This window comes from Amphibalanus amphitrite, unplaced genomic scaffold (genome assembly GCF_019059575.1).
Source record: "Amphibalanus amphitrite isolate SeventyFive unplaced genomic scaffold, NRLGWU_Aamphi_draft 000710F_arrow, whole genome shotgun sequence".
NCBI classification, from domain to species: Eukaryota; Metazoa; Arthropoda; class Thecostraca; order Balanomorpha; family Balanidae; genus Amphibalanus; species Amphibalanus amphitrite.
Window position 1 is genome coordinate 296,111 of NW_024882204.1, and position 15,502 is coordinate 311,612.

The 15,502-nt window shown below is 51.4% G+C and overlaps 1 protein-coding gene across 3 annotated transcripts; it reads right to left on the reverse strand.

The window, feature by feature from the left end:
* Positions 1–4: 4 nt before the first annotated feature.
* LOC122364984 (ceramide kinase-like) lies at positions 5–14,992 on the reverse strand. Of its 3 annotated transcripts, none has more exons than XM_043335834.1 (10): positions 14,524–14,992; positions 13,307–13,567; positions 12,469–12,584; positions 10,959–11,157; positions 10,532–10,606; positions 5,739–5,891; positions 3,596–3,754; positions 3,067–3,263; positions 2,458–2,714; positions 5–2,250 (listed from the first exon to the last, which is right to left on the reverse strand). In XM_043335834.1, exons 1-10 carry the CDS (start codon positions 14,660–14,662, stop codon positions 2,148–2,150), a joined length of 1,659 nt encoding a protein of 552 aa, XP_043191769.1. In that variant the 5' UTR covers positions 14,663–14,992; the 3' UTR covers positions 5–2,147. The 3 variants fall into 3 exon arrangements, with proteins under 3 accessions (XP_043191769.1, XP_043191770.1, XP_043191771.1); XM_043335835.1 differs by having other exon boundaries at positions 14,520–14,828; XM_043335836.1 differs by lacking the exons at positions 12,469–12,584; positions 14,524–14,992 and having other exon boundaries at positions 13,307–13,445.
* Between the last annotated feature and the right edge of the window lie 510 nt (positions 14,993–15,502).

Sequence of the window (15,502 nt, forward strand, 5' to 3'; positions counted from 1 at the left end):
AAGCTGAATATAGCTGATATATATTCATTATTCATAGGTGATTTTCATATGAGAGTAATTCCATCAATCGAGTAAATAGACATCTAGCTCATCAGACAACCACTGACAGTGAAAGCCTATCGTGCCGGGTACGTCCGGCAGGCGCCGTGATTCTGTTCACACAGGTCGCGGCCCAGCCACGCAGCGCCGGTCCCGGTCCACCGCGCACCGCAGCGACCTCCACAGTCGCAAACGACTAGCAGAACACACATCAATTGGCCTAACAGTGAATTTGGCTAAGCAGCTCACTCAATTTCCTAGCAGTGCGAGCGACCCGTCCCGCCGCCTTTGGGTGCAGTGATCACAGGGGGCTCCGCCGGCCCACATACCGAGCGGCCGCCGGCCGCGTGGCCCGGCGGCTGAGCCCGGGACCGGCCGCGGTCTCCGGCGGACCGCCGACGGTCCGCTGGTCCCCGGTCGGTCTCAGTGCTGCGCGTGCTCGGTTTCGTCTGGTCCTTTGGTTGGCGCGAGTGTCTTCGCCTGAGCGTGGCCACCGGGGCCTGTCTTCCTTCAGTGAGGGAGCCGCATACGGGAGCACCCGTACCCGAGTCGAGGGGGCTGCAAAGTCCCTCCCCCGTCTACTATCACCAACCAAACCGATCACGATATAATCATAGGAACACTACAAGAAGCAACTGGTTACATAGCCCAACCAAACCGATCACAAATATTCATAGGAACTAAACAGTATCAGCCTACAGCATGCAAAATAAAATCTCAGAATAATCAGAAAATCGCAGAAAAATCACATGATTTTGAAGGTCTCACACGTATGAGCAAAATTTCAGATGAGTTGGAATGAGTAACTACATTCGACCTGCTCAATCGTTTCGGTCAGAGTCGACAACACGCGGCATTGATATGCTGACAACGGCGACATGCCGCCGCTTTCCCCGGACAAAAGTCATCCAAACCACCGATGAAAACAAAACAAAAAGAAAACAATTGAACACAAGAAGAACACAACGGTGGAGCGACGTGAAACAAAATTATTGAGAGGCGATCTGCCTTTTATGAAAACGCGTCACTCGTGTATTCATGAGCTGTAAGCGTTGGCCCCATTAAAAGGTCGGGTACCGGAGCCTGGAAAAATACTCCCAGGTCCATTAAGCTCTTTTAAAAGCATCTCCGTAAATCAGGAAATCATAGTGAATGCCAACGCATCCCAAGGATGCCCTATGACCTTGACCGTGTAGAAAATATTGCCAAAATTAGAAGTGAGCATGCAACAGAGCAGCGTACCCGACCAACCACCATAGAAAGGAGTAAAAATGTGAAGCAAAAGAGCTGGTGAGTCATTATGAAACCGCAAAACTTGCTTCCACTGCAAAGCAGCGCCAAAAAGTGAGAACGTAAAGCAAAAATGAGACCTAAGTAGCGCAGTTACCCGAGCCTGAAATTCTATCTAACTAGAGCAGCCACAGTGTAGCTATCACTGTCCGTTCTCTATCAAACGACGAACGGAGCCATGAAAAGCTGCCATCACAATGCACGGCAGCAGCCAGACTCGAACGCTCCCTTTACCTAAGACTGGGGCTGAGGGCGACGGCCAGCGCCGGGCCGAGTACAGCAGCGGTAGAGGGCTGGCTCCACCGTCCGATAGGGACCTGAGCCCGACGGTCAGCAGCAGCTTGGTCCAATGACCGGTAGGGAGATATTTCAAAAGCCGGTATATCCCCTACGCTATTCAAAGGCTAACCGGAGGTGGGAAAGGGTCATGGGTACACCGGTTAGCTCCACGGAAAGGGTGCTGCTACCGCCCAACTAACACTTGGCTAGTGAACGTTGGCAATCCAATGAGCTATGTCTCGGCAGAGTTGTGCCGCCCCTCCCCGACTCAGGGACATAAGTGTGTCAACTGCAGCGGACCAATAACAACTGCCGTCCCAGTTTCACACGTCAGTCTATCACTCGTGCATCACATACATAGATGCCTTGCAGCTGCCTCAGCCATGTCATAGCCCAGACACATGTGAATGCCTGGGACTTGCCTCGTTCACGTCCCACGCAGCAGCATTTCCCCGCTATACCGGCCGCGCCCGTGCAGTGTGCGTCGGTCACAGCGAGTTCCCTCCATTGAGCTGCCTAGGTTGTGCAGTGGTCGGCAGTCAGATTTGTTTCTTGGTGCGCCGCCCGCAGCCGCAGCAGCCGCTACCTTCCTCCAGCCGCTCAACGCCGCGACCGAACAGACGTATTGCGCGAGGGTGCACCCTGTAGGGGAGGGAAAGACGGTTAGAGGGACGATACGCCCACTAAGTGTGAAATCCAATGGAGAAAAAGGAAATAAAGCGGGTGCATTCGTACGATACACTGCTAATATCTAACAACGGCCAACAACAAATACTCTCGAATGTGAGCAGAGTTACAAAACTGACATCGCCAAGGGTACTTGTATCTAAGTCGCGGGTCCGGTCTTACCTGAGGTTAACGGCCGGGTCGGCCACCACCTCGCCGTCACAGTTCCACACGCTGTCCAGGGGCCGTCGGCCGGCCGGCGCGGCGCCAGTGGCGGTGGTGCGCTCTGGTGCGCGCCACTCGCCGCCCGCGGCTGTCGAGTCCACCGACATGGCCAAGTTGATGTGTGCCTCGCCGAGCAGTCGCTGGTCGTCGCCAGTAGACTCCGGTAGCAGCTCAAACTCCTTCACACGGTAGTACTCGACGAACGGCAGGTCAAACTGTCCGCAGACAAACAGAGACAGGCTCAATAACACGATCAGTACAAGGATCGTACAGCGAACGGCAGGCCAAACTGCGCGCAAACACACAGCTAGAGACAAAATCACACGGTCAATACCAATACTCAAGTGGAATGAGCATTGAAGTGACGAACCAGATAAATGTTGATTGTCGTTTTTTTTGCGCACATGAATATTGACTACGACCACTACACTTTTTAAGTTGTGAGAGAACTGCAAACTCTATGTAGTCAGAGCAGTCTTCCCTCTCATACGGATCCTACAGACCTCTCTAGTAAGTCTCTTTTCCCCTACAACTCCCGCTCATGCACCCCCTCCCCGCAGTACTCACCGGCGCCTTTCCGGCCGCCGACCGGTACATGTAGCGCAGGAAGTTGGCGCGGGAAGTCTGTCGCACCAGGATCAGGTGCGCCCAGCCGTCAGACAGGTGTGCCCGCGGACACATCCCCTCGGGCGTGATCTTACAGCGGCACGACACGTTGGCACTGCTGACAACCAGGAACGGCCCGCTGACGCGGTGCCACTCGCCTAGAGAACAGATACAGGAGGTGAGCGAAGGGAAATGGACGGCGGAACGCCGGCAGTCGGAACACATTCGGAGCAGTGTGAGAGAATTGACATAGGGTGATAAGTTCTTTTTTTGTACCGGCCCAGTACCATGAATGAATGACATCTTTTCTTGTAGGGTTAATGCAACAACATTTTACCATTTTAAAAGAAAATATATCAGATAAAGGCCGCAAGCATCTACATATTCAGAATTCTGTTAAAACGGCAGTGGGACAACAAAAACTGAGACACTAAGATAAACAACGACACTTGAGTCCCGTGTTGACCCGGCGCTTTCCGGTGGCACTGACCGTCGTTCTGGCCCTGCGTTTCTCCCTCGGCTTCCACCGGCTCCCGCAGACAGACGTCACAGTCGGCGAAGCACGGTTTGTGCGGTTCCATGGCGCCCGGAGCCGTACGGAACGCCACGGAGCCGCGGTAGGCGCGGCTTCGCCAGAACCGGCCCGCTCCTGAACGACAGAGGGCGCTGGGCGTCACTGGTGGGCGGCTTACATGGCACCAACGGGAAGGTTTGTCGGTATGTCACGCATTAGAACAGGACATAGCTGTTACATGGGCACAGCTTTGTCCTCATCGGTTAACTGCAAAGGCTAGATAGAAGAACAAAAAAAGAAGAAAATATGCTTACAGGGTGTCTCAAAAGTTCGTTGACAGGTACCAGCCATGCTTTTTTGTCAATAATTCTGAATTAACAAGAAAGTAACAGTTAAAATTTTGCATGGGCATTGGTATCAACCCTCCTCAAGCAGTTTCATTGTTTTCAAGCGCATTCGACCCTTCATGAGCTCACAAAAAGGGTCCAACTCTGACCATGGATCAGACATGAAAATGGAGGTCGCAAAATCGGGTCCGCTGAGAAACTCCCTGCTTCAGGAGTAATGGGAATGGTTAGGTCGGAAATGACACATGGCAAAGTGTCGGCGAGGATGAGTACAACATGATGATCATCTAATAAAAACGGTGGCTAAATTTTTTGAAGGACGAAACCATGCGAGACTAACAGCGTTTTGAACGACCCTTCTACGGCAGCAGACTCGTGCACCGGAAACCAGCTGAAAATGCAGTCCTAACTATTGAAAACTGAGTAGAAGCTCACAGACAGAGGTTACCCAGGTTCAAAAATAGCAGGTCATCATAAAATAAAGACAAAGTATCATTCAACATTGTTTATAATATCTTAAACGTTTTTTTTTGGAAAATAACACGAAAATCGTCAATGCCGAGGACAAGTGACCCTCCAAAAGTGTCAATTAATGTAAAGTTTTATCTTACGAAGTTTCAAGAGGCAGATCTGGAGCTAATAGCTTTCTTTTACACACAAAATCCGGACAAAACCGCACGATGGACATGTTTTGGCCGTTTACAAAGCAGAACCTCTCCTGAGGAAAACACTCCGGAACCCAGCGAAGGTCTTGGCATGGGGAATGACGAGCGTTTGGGATTTGCAAAATTTGCAAAATGTGTCTAAGAAACAGATGGCCGACACATTTCGCTACGATATGCCGCGAAAAAAATTGCCCCTGACACTTCCCATTTGTTCAGGAATGGGGTTGTTTTGAAAAGGAAAATGGTGCTTGGGAGGTCGGCGCCAGTCATTCATGAAGGAGTTAGCGCCAGAGAAGACCTACAAAATACTCACGGATGGTGTCGATGCAAGCTGTCGGCTTTCAGGCAGAAGCGGATGTTGCCAGGAAGCTCGTCAAACCTAAATCCGACGCAGAAACTGCAGGGGATTCCCCTACAAGAGCTTGAAAGCTGGTAACCTTTTATCAGCCTCTGGCAGCTGACGGAGCGACGAATATAGGTATGGGCAAATATTTTTGGATATACAGCAAAGGGTTTGGTTTCCAACCTTCCGAATCAGTTGTCAAAGCATGCATATTTGTCTAGTGTACACACAGACACCAAAACCTTAGATTTTTGGCCGGTTCTTATATGCTTTATTGGCATGGGAAATGTGTCAAGGAACTTTTGAGACACCCTGTAGTTGAATTGGAACCTCAGGAGTCAGGTATTCTGGTATGTGAGCGATCAAAGGACGGCACTTGGCAAACCGAGATAACTCAGCATCTCGGACCTTGAAAGCCGTGCCCCCATTACGTGCACTGCATAACTGCAGCGTTTACTTCAAGATACGTCACACCAATGACAAACGACCTCCCTACGAGCATCGCACACTTGTCGAGGCCGGCCCGATATACGTGACATGGCATGATACTCCCTCACGCCCCATACAGACCCGAACCAGACACTTGTGACCCGAGGTCGCGGGCGCACAGAGACTGCCGGAGTCACGACCCATGCCCACACACGGCTCTAAGGTAATGGCTTCGTCCCTCTGTTCTCTAGTTAAGTACTCTATTCAAAGTTTGGCCACACCCTCTCCGCCATGCTCTCTGTCAGCGTGACCCCAGTGCGCTGACAGTCACTGACCTGCCACGTTGTAGCGCATCGGTCCCAGCCAGCGCAGCTTCTCACTGTCCTGTAGCACGTCACCGAAGAACCCGTACGTGATCATAGAGAGTGAGTATCGCAGCAGCTGACCGGCGGTGCGCAGACTGCACACGTCCACCCAGCGGGTCACACCTGTGGGGCAGGGCATAGGTCACAGCGGGTCACAACACAGTCCACCCAGCGGGTCACACCTGGGGTACAGGGTATAGGTCAGAGCGGGTCACACATGGGGAACAGGGCACAGGGGTCACAGCGGGTCACAACGGACTGCACACGTCCACACAGCGGGTCACACCTGCGGGGCAGGGCATAGGTCACAACGGGTCACAGCACACGTCCACCCAGCGGGTCACAGGTCTGTGGGACAGGGCATAGGTCACAGCGGGTCACACCTTTGGGGCAGGTCACAGGGGTCACAGCGGGCCACACCTCCGGGGCAGGGAATAGGTCACAGCGGACTAAATACACACGTTCACCCAGCGGGTCACACCTGTGGGACAGGGCATAGGTCACAGTGGGTCACAGCAGACGGCTTGCGTTCACCCAGCGGGTCACACCTGCGGAACAGGGCATAGGTCACAGCGGGTCATTCCTGCGCAACAGGACACAGGTCACAAAAGGTCACAGGGGTCACAACTAAACAATATGGCACATGGAGGTTACATCTGGGGTCAAGGGTCACCACAAAGGGTCACACCTGTTCACCAGGTCACCGGTCATAAACGTGTCACCGGTTACACAATACACATGTATGCTACACAAGATACAGCGGGTCACGTCTCAGGTCACGGGGTATACATCGGTCGCCAATGGCCCAGCTCGCTATGTCAGCCCGAAACCTCGATAGGTATGCATTAGCCAGCCCACCCGCCCCCTCATCAACCATATTGGGAGCCATCGTTATGACAGTCGCCGGGCAACCAAACGGGACGGTGTGACGGAGCGTCCTACACATTGCTCGTCTCTACAATGCTGGACGGCGTGTCCGACATAGCGCATCGTCAACTATTCATTGATGCCGACACTGACAAGACATTTTCCGACAGACCATTCCTATGGGATACGAAACGTGGAATGTGGGATGGGAAATTCAATGATTGAAAAGTGTTCTTATAAGCAGAAGAGCAGTCATGAAGATCTTGCGATCTGCCTAAAACTTCTGCAATTAGGCATCTATTTCTAGCTATGCTTTGCAGTTTTCGCAACACTCGCGTGGTAGAAATTTCAACACTCAGCCATCCTAACAGAACAAAAATAATGTCCTCTGTGCAGCGACCAACCCTCGTTATCACCGCCTAGGCAGTTGAAGCGTGCAGTGTGGTGTGGGCTTTAGCGGCCTTCACACAGAACCACGGCCGTGTGACGTCACGGTCGGACCACACGACCCCCCCCCTCCTCCTCCCCTGACCCCAGTGCGGCGAGCCGTGACCCGGCTGCGGCCCAGCCGTCGTTACCGGCCTGTTGCTACCGCGTATCCGGGCAACGGCCGTCGGATCGGCGGCGGCGCGACGCGGCGGAGCGAGGGCTGGTAAGGAGCGCGGGCTGGGAAGGAGTCCGCACAGGTCGGCTTCTAGCGCTAGTCGCAGTGCCCCCTCCCCCCCCTCCGGCCCATAAAACGACTGGCAACTACACAAACTCGGCTTTGAAACAAGTGAAACCATCCACATTACATATTTACTTCTGGCAATATAATTATACTTTGCGGATGTTCATTACTTGCGGCAAAATAGCATCCGTAAAATTTCCAACCAAGCGGAGGTCGGGTGAATCCAGTGATTCACTTTATGCTAATCGCGAAGTGGCATTGACAACTACAATTATGATGTGCATAATGCAGTCATCTCATTAATCATCGAATTGATATAGACTCAAGTTATCAGTCCCGGGCGGCTGTCGGCCTGGGCGCCCCCTCGCCCCCCCCCCCCCTGCCGTGTAAGCCAGCCGGCGCCGCCCGACGGGCCGCTCTCGGGGCGGCTCTCCTCTGATTAGCCGGGTATTGAATGGGCCGTAGCAGAGTGGGGCAGAGGAGAGAGCGAGAGGAGGGCAGAGGAGGAGCGGCAGAGGGGAGGAGCGGCAGTGCGGCTAGTTAGGCACGATCTCTGTTACGAAGGAGTCTCTCACGCGGCGCCGATCATGATCCGCCCGGCAGCTGAATACGTGTAAGCGGGATGTGGAAACCTGACTTATGAGATTACGAGACGTTAACGCGCTGCAACAAACGAGTTACTGTTGCCGAGTGCCACCCAGAGTGTCAAAAGTCGGATGTCATATGGTTTAACGCCAAATCCTACGTTATTACTTCAACTTGGTCATACGGAATGGATTTAGGTATACATAGAAACGCTTAGTGGAAATGTAAGCGCCCGGCCGCCAGCCCCAGCCAGTGATGCGTGCCCACGGGGCTGAGTGGGTGAAGGTCAGAGTTGGCGAGAGAGGCGACCGGCGAGCAGAGCAGCTTTGAGCAACGGCTCGCTCCAGCCCAGCAGTGAAGAAACCGGCACGGTGGTTATACAGTGAGAATTATGATGTAGAAAATGCTAAATCATAGTAAGGCTGCTTGAAAAAAAAAACTGGGGCGCACGTTGGCACAGACAGTTGGGTACGCCAGTTGGATCCTCTACCGGAGGCTTCCCGAAATCAATACAGGGTGCCACTCGGGCCCGATTCGGGTCCATACCTATGGGTTCTACAAATCGTTAATTCGGGTCCAATACAGGGCCTATCTAGGTCTAATACATGTCCCCATCTGGGTCCGTCAGTTGGTCACCTAACCAGGTGTCGGCGCTGGCCCGTTGGCCATCTGGTCCCGCTTATAATCAGCGCATAGCGATGGAGGCCACCTGCCGCTCCGACCGACAAATCAGCCGGCCGGCGGGCGGGCGGACGGACCGGATAGCTTCCCAGATTGGCGGACGGACAGGCCGGACACTGGACAGTCTGCCCGCGGGGCGGGCGGACAGGCCAGACAGTCTGCCCGCGAGGCGGACAGACGGACCGGACAGCTTCCCAGAGTGGCGGGCGGACAGGCCAGACAGTCTGCAGACAGACAGTCTCGGGCGGACAGGCCAGACAGTCTGCCCGCCGGGGACGGGGCTGGCGCCGCGGCGCCCGCTGCACGGCTCAGCGCCCCGGCATTTCCGGCCCGATGTTTGCACACAGCGCGGCCGTCGCAAACGCCGGCGGTGTAGGATCACTTTCACTTTCTCTTCCGAATCCCGTTTTGGTGTTAGGCTAAGTGCAATGTAACGTTTAGGTGGAATCCCGCAAGCAGAGTTTGCATACGGGTCAAAAAATAAGTCTGAAGCTCCAAAGCGATCTCATGAGTCCTGTCATTACTAGAGCCTCTTGTCCGTGTTTTTCCGCGACGAGTGATGCCTATTGTGATGGTTCAAACTTGACGACAATTAATAGGGTAAGGGCGGGTAAGAGTACGCGGGCGATAAGAGTACGCATCAGCTGTTTCGGTTGCTTAGCAACGCGGGTTTGTCGAGTTCATGAAGTGACATGAAGCCGCCAGTGCGTGCATGTCACCAACGGAACGTGGGCGTTGAGCGGCGACGCTGTTGAGTTTAAGGCGATGAATATTATTTTCGAGCGTTATGATATTATTATGATATGGTACAATAATTTTGATACTTGGCAGTTGAGATAAGGTACATTTCCGTGATTGTTGTGGTGGGAAACTTGTGAGGGTATCTGGGAAAATACTGTACAGTGCAATATTCTGTTTGCGAAGTTTTGCACAACGTTTCGGGGTTGTTTTGTGCGCGAATTGATGTACGGTAAGAGGACGCACTGTTCAGGAGGGTAAGAGTACGCAGAATTATACATTAAATCGAATATACAGAAATATAGAATTATTAATCTATCGCTCAATGACGTTTGTTTTGTAGGTATATCATCAATGGAGCACTGTGATGCAGATGCGTACCCGAAATTCTTCCAAATACGAGCTATTCTCCTTTTTGATTGTGCATTTTTTTTTTTTTTAAGAAACACTCGACATGATTATTTCCTTCTGATTATTTATAGACTTGAAAGATTTATTTTATGTTTTTCTTTTTGGATACTAGAATTAACTTAAATGCCTTCTGAGTTTGAAGTTAAGCATTTGGACAGTGCAAGCTGCATAGGTGTGTTTTCATATGCTTGCGTACTCCACCCGCCTGGCGTGCGTACTCTTACACACCCCATATGGTAAGAGTACGCAAGTGCAACGGTTCAGAAAATGTCAGTTTTAGACCACTTCCATTTACGCTGAAGGATTGTTGCCCCATGGGTTGATGGCTAATTCAATGAACTTTAATATTCCCTATTTGCGATTTCTTTCCTTCAAATATTAAACAAATGAAATCAAGAAATCCACTAAGTGCGTACTCTTATACGACTTCACCCTAACGGTTTCCCGCGGTACACAAGCGCCGTCCATCCGGCCGGGCGGCGTCAGAAATCCGGTGTGCTGGATATGGGAGGCACGCGATAGCGGGACGGTGCCGCCCGCGCCCTCCTATCAGAGGCGATAAGGGCTGGTGCAGGTGCTGATTCACCATCCGCTGAAAGCCCAGGACAGTACGGTGGTCCTTGACTGACACCGAAATAGCCCGTGTAGCTCAAAGTATCACAGCCCCATCGCATTTCCGGTTAGCACGGAACAATGCAGGCACCCTATTGCACACACGTGCAGCACGGTGGTAGGGCGAGCGGTGTTGGAAGGTGGCCAGACCGGACAACTTCCTGGGGCACCTTTTCAACCTGCTCGGTTCGGTACTTACCCATGACGATGAGCAGGGCGGCTGTAACCGGATCGGCTGTCCCCACGCTGCCACAGACGGCATCCGTACTACCCGCTGCATAGGGGAAGGAAAGACACGTCAGTTGCACTGGAAGTTTTCCGATGACGACAGAGGTTCGAAACACATCACACCAGTAGGCAATTGACACTGTGAACTATGACACCTATTCGGAACAACTACCCTTGATAATATTGCATAGGTATAAAATGAAATGGAACACGCACAAACAAAATTTTCTAGTACATAGTCCTTGACATAGTCAAGCTTTTGCTGCTGATCTCATGAGCGATGGCTTGATATCTGCCGATTGTTTTAGCCATCGAACTGGCGCACGCGATGAGTCGCGTCACCTCCCCCCTCCCCCCCTGCCGCTGTACCCGTCCCGCCCGGTCCCCGCCCCACTGACCGGGTATGACGCCGATGGGCAGTGGCGCGCAGGGCGGTCGGTCCGCCCCGTCGGGCGAGGGGCGCGTCAGCAGGCCGTTGAGCGCCTCCATCAGTGTGCCGTCCCCGCCTACCACTACCACGCCGTCCTGGCCGTGCAGCGAGCACCGGCGCAGCACCGCCAGCGCGTGGCCGGCGTGCGTGGTCTGGATCACCTCCGTCTGCGCACGGTACGGCGGTCAGGTTCAGCTGGCACGCGGTACAGCTGTCAGACTCCTCGGCGCATGGTGCAACGGTTAGATAAGTTCAAACGATTCCAGATATACAATTACAAATGAGCCCAGCTGTGTGATTTCTCGTGGTTCTGCCGACTCTGAACGGTACCACATCGCTACTGTGCTTCCCCCTAATCATCCCCTCCCCAAGCGGGCAGGCCCGGCCGTAGCAGCTGAGCCGGGGCCACTGCAGGGCTAGTCGGCAGCAGGAGCCACGCCGACAATCGACCCAGCCGACATAGCACAACTAATGACGAAAATGAAGGCCTACACAACACATTATGTCCGGCGCACGTAAACACGGCGGCACAATAGTGCAGGAGTATATACCTACGATACGATACGGATACTGCACAAAGACGGACAGTGGCGTCAGAACAGAAAACTACAATGTCAAAAACTACTAAATGTCATGTCTTTATGAATTATCGTGAACGATAAACAGAGCACAACAGCACACAGCGCGACATGGATACTGCACATAGGCACACACGCACAAGCACAACACCGGTGAATTGCTAGAGTAGTCGATTGGCTACCCAAACCATTATACAACTTAAGCTTAGGAGATTATCATTCTATCGAAGACCAAAGAAGCAACAAATGCAAATAAATGTAACATTTAACGGCACTACCGCGGCACTATCGAGTCTATGTCTACAACCACACAATATGTGGCTAAGTTAATCTATCCGACTGCGTGCATTAAAGGCATATTCTATAAGGTACCGCATGCTTCCGCCCTCACACATGCGCATTGTGCATATTATGGCAGTCGTGAGAGAGCATTCCAAGGTGAACGAGTAATATATTATGTATAGGACGTGCTACGAATTACCTACACGTCCACCTACATGGCATTCCCATGCTACTGTATTTCATAATCTGGGGGGTCCTTTCGTCCAATTGTCTACCGGGGCAATAGGAGCAGCGGATATCCTGAACACTAATGCCCCGTTGTTGTAACTCTATGTTTCTAGTGACCGTTTGTGAAGGCCGCATCGCGTCATGTCAATGTGTGACCGCGGGTGGTGCTGTTTGCTGTTTCCCTAATAACGACAAGAAAGTAGCCATGTCAGCAATAATAGCTCTATCACGTAATGGTCAAAAGTTGCGAGGTGTAGCACAGGAAAAGCAGAAAAGCTATTGACAAATGAGAATTGCTTATTGCGAAACGAAAATCGCTAAGCCAGAGGCACTAGGCAGGTGCAACAAAAAGACAAACATGCAAAACACTATAATTATTAGGTACTTCACCTGCACACCAGCCAGCGTGAAAATGGGCTGGACCTTCTTCGTGTAAATGTTGGGCGCCTTTCGGCTGCCGCAGGTGGGGTTAATGATGACCAGCAGCCGGCGGGGTCTCTGTTCACCTGCAGTACCGGACACACGGAGAGAGTGGCCAGACATGCAGCACGAACACCCGGCCGTTAACCCCCGCTGCTGAGCCAGTTAGTCCGCCCCGACGACACACTCGACCAGTCAACAGGCATCGGTACTCGCCCCAGCATACAGACAGTTGTTAGAGCGGCTCGGGGACAATTTACGGTACTGGGGATAATGCCAGAAGATAGCATGCAAAGCTAACTGTTATCCGCATATTGGCAAAGGTTAGAATCGAGAATCACTCCGGAGTTAAGTTACTGATTAGAATATACTTGGTTCCCCTGCCATCGTCCGCCAAATGTCACCTTATCTTTAATGAGTGCAAGCGACTGCATCATCCACACAATAAGGCAAATATCATATCAGTAGCTCGGGATAACACTTTCTGGTAGCTGTTTCACTCTTACAATTTCAATTACAACATTTAAGGTGTGCCTTGTAGCTCCCTGAACAAGGTGGTATATTTAACAAGTTTTAGTTGATAAGTGTTTTTACTACCACTTTCTGAGTAAAGTTTCAGCATTGGTACCTCAACAAAGGTTCTCCAAATAATGTGTCTGCTGATGAGGATAGGTAGCATGAACCCATGCACAACTACTACCCCATCTTATACCATAAAAGATAAATAATGGCATTAGAGCTGGTCGCAGATGAGGGCTGAGCACTCGCCCCATCCCGTCAATATTTCTGCATTTGGTGCAAAACTCACCATTCAACAGGCTCTGCAGCTGATCCACCCAAGGCTGCAGCAGAGCAACATTTTTCTGGTGGAAGTGTTGAACACGCAGCTTCCAGCGGCGACCAACTCGCTCAGCGTAGTGGACAGCGAAGGCCTTTCCGCAGGTGTTTGGAGCAGGCAGGGAGCAGTCCGGAGGGGCCACAGGCACCTGGTACACTGATGAGCCACGTGGGCCACCACCAGCAGGCCGGCTCACTGCCACCACATCACACAGCCGCACAGAGTGCCGCACTGCAACAAAGGTGATAGCTTTCAGCCCTGTCAAATTGGCAGGCATGTCCTTGAGTTGATAACGGAGCGAGCGAAGCGAGCGGAGTCTTTCCTTAGATTAACGGAAATTTCTGAGTATGAGCGGCCGGCCGGCCGTGGTCACGATTTTGCGACACTTATATCTCAGCAACCACTTGACCGATTTACATGCAGTAATTTTTGTAGGGTAGCTTCATTCCTTCTACCAAGTATTGGACTATTCTCATTGCATGTGGGTGACCCCTTATGCACATGCCACTTGCAAAACGAAGAGGTGTCACTTTTGTAATAGTTGCAATATCTCGGTAACTACTGGGCCGATTGCGCTGAAAGTTGGCATGTAGGTAGGCACCCACTACGCAATGCATATCCATGTGCCAGAGTTGGGGTGCTGCTGCACATGCGCACGTGCAGGGGTCGATTCCAGATCTTGAGAACAGCTGGACTGATTGCGCTCAAATTTGGTACACGGTTACGGAGCAGTTAGCAGGGTGCTGTGCACAAGTCAGTTGGGACCCATTTTGCATGTGCGCAGGTGCAGGGTGCCGCTTCCAGATCTTGAGAACGGCTGGGCCGATTGTGCTCAAATTTGGCACATCGCTAGAGATTGGCTAGTAAGGTGCCATGCACTGAAGTCAGTTGGAGGTACCCCCTCAAAATTTCACACGTGCAAGGCCCACCCTCTCGCTCACTCCGTTGGTCGTCCCAAAAGGCGTTATACTGGTATTTGGATTAGCTTTACCTACTAAATCTAGCCAGGGACAGCATTTTCTCTAGTCATATGGGTATAACGTTGTCGCTGATGTTATATCACATAACTGTGACAACAGGCTTCCAATTGTCATAATGATAATGAAGATCAAGATACTGTCGTCATCAATGGCAGTCATAATTTTAAGCTGTATCTTCAAAGCAGCATTCAAACCATACATACTTACGATCAGGCGCTCCTTCTGGTTCCCATGCCACATAGTTTTCGCCGATTGAAACTTTATGTCGTACAGAATTAATTTGAAAATAGCCTTGTCTGATGGGGTGGCTAGCGCCATTCTGGCTTACGGCTTGCGGTTGCGGCATGCCTGTGGATTTTCACCGTTTTTCTTCTTCAACCGAAACTTGACAGCTCATATACAACTCATGAGCTCTACTTTAAGTTCCCTAGATCACAAATTCATTAAAAACTCACTCAAACACCGCGACCCACCCCGCCCACGCACAACCACACATCGCACACATCACTCAATTTCTAAAATGAGTTTCGAAGTAGAGCAAGGTCAGCGTGATGAGCAGCTGAATCGATAGAACTTCTCCCTTTTGACGTCATAAATTCAAAGACAAACCTGAGAACTACACTGAAACCATGGAGGAGAGAATACTCTCCTCCATGTTGAAACCATACGAAAACCCTAGGTGCATTGCATATTTACGTCTGGACAACGAGTTGTGCATTATGTTCACAAGACCAAAAAATACATTTATGGAATGTCAGTGCAGTAAGCAAGTGTTTAAAAAAAAAAACGTCCAAATAAAATAAAATGCAGTTTTTTAGCTATCATTGATAGTGAGACCAATCAGCGTCCTGTGTGTAATGACGTCAAAAGATCTCATTTAGACTATTGTTTTCACAGCAAGACATCCTTATCGCCGGTCTTCTGATGCAGAAACTCGGATTTTGATTGGTTGCTATGAGCATGGTGTGATATCAGACACAGACAGCTAACCAATCATAACACAGAACTGCTCAAGGAACTACTCATCACTATTGTGACGTCAAGATGGGTGCTGCGTCACCGAAACTCCTAGCAGCAAATTGATATTCGCGAATCTGCTACTGACCGAGCCCTAAAATTGCTGCTGGCAGTCGGACATCGGCCGGGCCGGCCCGGTTAAAAACCGGCCATTTCTTAGCATATTGCT

Excerpts from the sequence above, each read along its gene's own strand:
- LOC122364984 (XM_043335834.1), bottom strand. The coding sequence starts at position 14,662 with ATGCCGCAACCGCAAGCCGTAAGCCAGAATGGCGCTAGCCACCCCATC. Across the intron at positions 12,585-13,306 it reads GCTGCAGAGCCTGTTGAATG|GTGAACAGAGACCCCGCCGG; the intron begins GTGAGTTTTGCA and ends CCGGTACTGCAG. Across the intron at positions 3,264-3,595 it reads AACGCAGGGCCAGAACGACG|GCGAGTGGCACCGCGTCAGC; the intron begins GTCAGTGCCACC and ends TCTGTTCTCTAG.